We start from the raw sequence: 7,541 nt of genomic DNA on the forward strand, positions 1-7,541 counted from the left end.
TGATTATCTCAAATGTTTTTCAGCATGAGGCCCAAGGAATGAAGTCTAGAAACCAGCAGACAGAACTATTCCCAACTCCTAGAAAAAAGCCTTAAGGTGCTGTCCAGGGAGGGGGAAGCCAGTGGGCCTGCAGGTACTGCATGAGGTGGTTTCAGCCTCTGGAGAGATACTCCATGAAGAATATAGCTGTCAACTATTGAGAAAAAGTGTGAATATATGTCCGCTTTGTTGCTCAGGGCACATGTTGGAGAAGTGATGGACCAAGTTTACCCCCCTTTTTGATACCTATTTAGGAGTTTCTAAGTAGGGACCATAAGCTTCTTCCAGCATAGATTTCCGTATACTTCAAATAACTCGGCTTCCTGCTCTGTTGTGATGAATATCTCTACATTGTTACAGAGAGAAAGCATAAAACCAATGAAAACCTTGAAGAGTAACAAATGAAAATACTATCTTCTTTTTCTTTTCATTACATACACTGATGTCTAAATTCTACATTTTTTTCTCCTAAGTAGTTTTATTTTCTTCTGGTATGTCCATACCAAATTGAAGAAGGTAGTTGAGAAAGGCTTAATTTTTCTGTGTTTTCCTATATTTGAGTAAATTGAGTTTTTATAGCTAACTTGCTTGGCCTTTCCAGAATGTCTTTTGCTCTTTTCTTGTTGCCCTTTTAAAATTTTATTTTATTATTTTTAATTTTCATTAAATTGGGATAGGTAAGGCAGTGGAATTCCATCTCTACTCATTTACGTCTCTTTAGGAGTCTGGAGTTTTCCTTTTATAAATGAGATACCTTGAACTTTAAAGAATGGGTAACTGCATGTAAGAGAGAGGAAAGAAAATGTAATATTTCAAATGAAAGGAAGAATTAGAAAAGTGAAGGAGGAAAGTATGAATAAAGTGAGGAATGGTGAAAGACTTCTGACAGGCAAAATGGGATCAATAGTATGGCCATGGGAATCACTCTCTCATTTTTTCAAGAAGAAGAAAAATAAAAGACAATTGATGGGATGAGTTTTAAAAAAAGAAAATTAACTTGCTCTCTTATAAGGATTTATCTGGGTTTTTTGTACTGCACTACAGTGATTTTGGAAAAAGAACGGAGAATTTTTGGTTAAGAGTACTGACAATGTCACTAAAACATTATTTGCTTTGCAGATTACATTTTAGATATGGAGATGAAAATCTCAGGAATAAAGGAATAATATCTAAATTTTCACACAGAGTCAAGTAGTGTAAATTCTGTGTTGTTTCAACCACTCTTTAAAAATCTGGTAAAAGGTTTTGGAGCTGTTGGTTGAATCAAATTTCCTTTCCTTAAAAACCTTTAATTTGCAAGATAGTGTAAAGTGTTTATCACTTGAGGCAGAGCCAGTAAATTATTTTTGGACATGATTTTGTCAAGCAAATGGTTCTAATCAGTGATCTAATACATTGTATGAATAAATACAGTTTCTACAAGTCTTACATTCAGAATTTTGATAAATAATATTTTGTCAACGTATAAAGTGTTAATGACTGTATGGCCATTGTACCTTGCATGGGATTGTGTGTGTGTTTAGAGTGTTCAATAAAAATAATCATAAGTGAATAATACCATTTTTGTTATAGCAACTGATATATGGATAGATATATGGTGACTGAAATCAGTTGCTAAAATTTCACTTAGTCTTTCTCTAACAAAAAAAAATTGTATTTCCTTTGCATGTTCGTACAGTAACAAATGTTCAGTTTTTGTTTGTGATGGTGAATCGCACGTGTTACACCGAACAGTAGCATGTCATTGGCTACTGGGAGACAAAACAGCTAAAAGGAAAGAAGACAAGTGAACACAGAGGGAAAGGGGATGTGTTTTGCTCGGTGTAGAAAATAGGTATCCTATTTGCTATCCTGACCTCTTTATTTTACTAGAGTTTGCTGTTTTTCAGGTGCAGTTAAAACCCAGTATTTCAAGTCAATATGTAATTCGTACACAACCAACAAACACCTGTCTGTCTACTCTTGAATGTGCAGCTGTTGCTCTTTCCATCATGGAAAAAAATAAGAGTATACAAGAGGTATGTAAATTCAAATACCTGAGTTTTTCTTTTATGAATGGTAGAGGGGCAGCAAAGGTACTGTCCTGGGGTGACTGCAAGAATGCAGCAATGGAAACCATGTTTCATTTATCAGTTCTAGTGTGTTCAGATTACTGTGACTCTTTCATGTTGTTCTCCAAAAGTGAACACAAGTGATCCTTGACTCTCAAAAACCTAATTAATTTTGTGACAGGAGGAGTGTTATTGCATGGAAAGAAGTAAATTGTTTTCTCCAAAAACTAGACAGCAGAGATGATCTGAATACCCCCTCACAGCTATCTTGAAGATAAAATGCTTTTTAAAGCCAGGTCCCCTGATCTCCTGCACTCCTCAGCCATGGAATGCAATCCACTCGGTTATGTCTGCCTACCAGCCATCTCATAACTCTTACATGTCATTGGAGGAATTAGGGACTTAATAGTTCTTGAGTTTAAGTTTATCCCAGGTGAGAGAATACTAATTGGACATTAGCTTTTTCTTGTAAGTTGTGATCCCAGTAGTCCATGATGGAAGAGGTCAGTAAGAAAATGTCCTTCTTAATCATTTGTTGCTGACAAAAGAGCTACATTCGTGCATTTTTTTTTAATACTCTCTCTGAACTAAGCGCTATTCCCAGCATATAAGATGGCAAACTGAAGTTGAGAGCCATGGAAATTAAAAATGCACTCTTGGTTTGATATCCAGTATGTCACTTGGTTTTCCTGTGTGCTTTTAAGAGTCATATTTTTCTCAGTAGAATCTCAGCTCCTGCTGACTGCAATTACATATGTGATTGCTTTACGCATCTGGACATGGGGCCCCTGTGACTCAGTCAGGCAACCTGAAAATGAAGAGTCTACAATTAGGAACCACTTGAGATAAATTTGGTTTGTTTGGCTTCATTAATCCAACACAATACCTCTGGGCAGAAGCATGGACACAGTTGAGTCTCCAGAATAGCAGTCCAGCTGCCTTAATCATCAGTCCCTCCTCTCTTTCTAAAACTCTGCCTCAAGGGATTTTTGTGAAAGCACAAACAGCTTAGTTATTGTGACTTATTTTATTGCAGCTTGTTGAGCAAGCCACAGTAATTGATTGTAGTTCATTGCTAAGGTCAAGTCAAAGCCATAACTTACAGTAATGTGGCTGGGGCTGAAGTCAGGATTGAGTGGTTCCAAGAAAGGAGAGAGGGATGGCACCACGTAGGTGGTGTATGACTGCTCTGTGGTTCTTTTCAGTACATCTTCTATTCAGATAGAAGATTTATATATCTTCAGATAGAAGATTTATATTTTAACATTTATCATCCAAATTGTATTTTATTAGCATTTTAAAGTAGTCATTGAATTAAAAAAAAACTGTAATAATTGATGTCTTTAAAACACTTTACTAAAAGTTTGGGCTTTTTTTGTTCCCCACCCCTTCATGTTTCTGCAGACTATACTCCATCCGCTTCAAGCTTTATGCTCTTTCCAACTTCAGTATGGTGCCCAGATCCATCACAGCAAAGAGCATCTTCTCAAAAATGGCTTATATGACAAGCCCATGCCAAAGAATAAACGCAAACTCAGGAGGATGGAGCTTCTGGTGAATAACGTTAAAATATAAGACAACTGTACTGACTGTACAGTAGGATTTATTTTCAGCTAGCAAATGAATATGAATCTGGATTTGATCCAAACAGTTGACTACACGGTAATAAAACATCTTTTAGGCCCTTCTTAGGCAAGAGTTTATCTACCAATGTGACAAACAGTAATGGACAAGCTTTTTCATATATACAGTAAGCCAGGTGCCTTTGTTCAGATGATGGAAGAGCATTCTCATTTCCTGTAGAGAAGAGGAAGAAAACGGAACATAATTTAGACTTATGTTATCACTTGGGTGTCAGATATGATCCTCCATATGACTGGATACATTTATTTTGGAGAGGCTTTTATCAATACAAAAAAGACAAGAAATACGAATATGGATGTGATGGAATGGTAAGGCTTCAGCAGTTAGAATTATGTTTCATTTCTACTGAGATTTTTAGCTTCAGTATCTAATTACAGTAGGCGTTTAAACCATAATTCCTTAAATTCTTTAGTTCAGATGAGCATAAGGCATGTTATTTGGACAGTTCTTTCTAACTTGGAGATTTTTATTTCTTGTATTATTAGAACACCTTTTTGTAAATTTACATATATTTTACAATGCAGCCGGCTTTTGTTTCTCTCAGACTTAATTTTTAAATTAAATATGCATATGTTTTTACGAGAAATGAAACAATTCTGAGTTAGAAAAAGAAAAGTAGAAAAAGTAATTTTTGGAATTATAACTCGGATGCTTTGTTTACTTGAGCAAAAACTAGTCTTCCACAGATAGGGAGATCTCATGGATATAAATACATCATACCCATACTCTGACGTTCAATGATTTTGCAACTGAAGGAATTAAACAAGCCCAGAGTAAATCACTCTGTAGGAAGTATGATGGAATGTCAAATGATTATGTCTGGTTACAACCAACTAACATAATTACAGATCCTCTAGACTTCATGTGTTTAGGTTTTCACTTCTAACTGTGATATAACTGTACTTCTTTCTAATGGGAATTGCTAGAAGCAGAAGAATTGGCTACTTTTTACAGGCTTTCTAATAATATTTTATGATCTGGTGGGAAAAGTAAATTGAAGTAAATGTTCTGATAATCCTTTCTTCTACATAAATGCCTCCTGCATTAAAGAGATTAAAATGTGTAATGTTTGTCTTTAGTGTCAGTTCCACTCTAGGTAACAACATGAAGCTAACTGGGTACTAATTAATCTTAGAAAAAGATATTTTGTCTTTAATTTATGATCTGTAAGACAAGAAACTACAAAGTGGTGTGGGGATAGGGTGAGGGGTTGTGTAAGCACAACTAACCAATATTGTACTGAAAGCTTTTCTGCAATTAATAAGAGAGGTCAAAATTAGGTCAGAGATTAGCTAAGAAGTTTTAGTTAACCCTGAGCTAATAGTGACCTTTTGTTCAGGCAGGATAAACAATATAATTTGTTGGGCTATAGCTTATATAACCTTTTTCTCTTCTCCCAGTTTAGATAAAGCCTGTATCTGTCACTAAATTCAGCAAAGCTGAATTAGTTTTGACATATCTGAAGCAAAACAGTCTCATATGATTAATGATAGTGTAGATGCACTTTTGGTTCACATTGGAACAGAGAAAAGGCATGTTTATTCCTGTAGCACACTAATCTCCAGGCTAACTTGGAGTCTGAAATTACAATCTTGAGCAATTTGTGTGTACAGCCTTGTGTGTGATGCTATGTCCAGTTCCAGGGTTGATACGGCTCCAGCTGGGCTGGTAATCTTCCTTCCCTGTGCCCTGGAACATGGTCAATAATTCCTTGAGGAAGCATGGGTATCGATTAAGCTTTTATTGTTAATGTCATTTTTGGATGTCCTATATGGATGATGTTCACTTTTAATGTTGTATATGTTAATTTAATTTACCTTATTTTAAATCCATCTCAAGCAGCAGTATATCTTTTGACCTACATTGTGAAGTTTAATTTCCTAGGCAGAAGACGAAGTGTGTCTTTATATAATATGTGAGTTTATATTATAGAGAGCAGAAAGAAATTTGTGTTATAGCCTGGGATTCATAGGCATCTGCAAAATGCCTTAGAATTACAGGATCAGAGAAATAGTTGCCTTAATTCAGTTATAATCCTACATTAAATACTCTTGTGCATGCAATCTCATGTTTTTCAGCAAAGAACAAATTCTGCACAGCTTACAGTAAGCACTTTTTAGCTTTGTTGATTCCCCTTCTTTTAATTTTGCTCCTGTGGATAACAGGATTTTGTAGGATCTCAAGCTGGATGCATGGAAGCCTTTAATTGCTAATTTCCTTTGTTGTACAATAGTAGATCAATCAATATGCAACAGTTACTGAAGAAGTTAAAAGCAATGCATTGCAAACCTCCAGGCATTTTATTTTTTTGAGTTTTTTGTATGTCATCTATAATGTAGTGAATGTTTAGGTGCAGCACAGCAGTCACTTGGAGTTCTGATTCAGATGTTTGAAGCTAATAAATATAAAACACTATACTTTTTAGGTAGAACATGCATGATTTTAAAAATGTGCTCAGTGTAAGAGGGAGAATTTAGAAAGTTTGTTTTCAGGTCTTTTGGATTAAATATTTGCCAATAAATACATTACCTCAAAGGAATGACTCTCAAATCCAAACTCTCTTGACAGAAGCTGTGTGTGATGAAGTAGCACTCTTTGTGAGCAATCTCATTAGAATGAGTTTAATTTGCAATTTTATTTGTAATGGTAAATGCGTTTCATTTTTCCCTTACCAAAAGATTAATGAGTGAGACCCACCAGTCTAACAAGATATTGATTAGAAAGGAAGGAATGTGTTTGCTTCTCATGTTTTTTCCTTTGTCCTTGTCCACTTCATACTTCCAAATATTGCTACCAATATGAAATCTGCCTTCTAGTGCCCCAATGTCATGTGTTGGGAAATTGGTGACATGGATAGTATAGACTTTTGAACAGATGCAAATATTTTTCAAAGGTGAGCACTGTTAATTCACCATATTTTCATAGTCTGTAGGGAAAAAAAAAAAAAAAGGAAATGTTTTAAAATTAGAACACAAAACACACCTCCCCTTTTGTTTAGAAAGCTTTCATATTAAAGAGATGCTTAGGACAAACATAAATGTATTTTTCTTCAAGATTCTTCTTTTGCTGCCTCATAACCCCATACTACAAATAAATTACTCTTTTATTAGTTTTTCTTGAGATAAAAGGGAAACTTTTCAACTGACTTCAAAGGAGACAAAAATTATTTTAAGACCAGGGATTTTATTATCAACTGCTACATTAGATAAAAAAATCCTTATTCTGCATGTTTTTCTACAACTTCCCTCCTTGTTTTGAAATTTAATTAAAAACTGGACTTTTTAAAAGCGATGGTGGTTCATGTTTTTCTCTTGATGTTTGTGTATTTTTTGTCTATATACATATATACATACATATGAATGCACATAAACTACATATTTGTTTCTGCCTCAAAGCAATACAATATCTGATTTACTGTGGTATGTTCCACTGCGTCTTTACAGAACTGAATTTGTTCACGTGTGCTGGTATTACAAATCCTAGTCCTTTTTTGTGTCTTTTAACACCATTCAGTCAGTTAATGAAGAGATGTGGCTTTGCATATGCAATTTGAAGAAAAAGGATTCTTTTGTTATCCATTGAAACCTGCATGAAGACTAAATTGCTGTGGCAATTTCTCAAGCATTTCAGTTTCAGGGCTCTCTTCTATCTTTCTGCAGTGGTGGTAGCTGACTCCTGTTTGGTGCCACACCAATATGCACATCTTCCCACACTGTGGGAAATACCACCCAAGTGCTGCATCTCCAGCTCTGTGCCCTAGTGGAGGTGCAATGAGATAATCATTCTGTTTCCCCAAATTGCTATAAT

General features: G+C 35.2%; 1 protein-coding gene across 1 annotated transcript in view; it reads left to right on the forward strand.

Moving 5' to 3' along the window:
- Nucleotides 1–6,935, forward strand: part of DTWD2 (DTW domain containing 2) — a 71,957-nt gene extending 65,022 nt beyond the window's left edge. The window contains exons 3-4 of the mRNA XM_040090126.2: nt 1,929–2,057; nt 3,495–6,935. Of these exons, the coding sequence (XP_039946060.2) occupies nt 1,929–2,057; nt 3,495–3,665 (300 nt within the window). The 3' untranslated portion in view covers nt 3,666–6,935. The remainder of the gene's footprint in view (nt 1–1,928; nt 2,058–3,494) is intronic.
- The last annotated feature ends 606 nt before the right edge of the window (nt 6,936–7,541 follow it).

This window comes from Hirundo rustica, chromosome Z (assembly GCF_015227805.2).
Source record: "Hirundo rustica isolate bHirRus1 chromosome Z, bHirRus1.pri.v3, whole genome shotgun sequence".
NCBI lineage: Eukaryota > Metazoa > Chordata > Aves > Passeriformes > Hirundinidae > Hirundo > Hirundo rustica.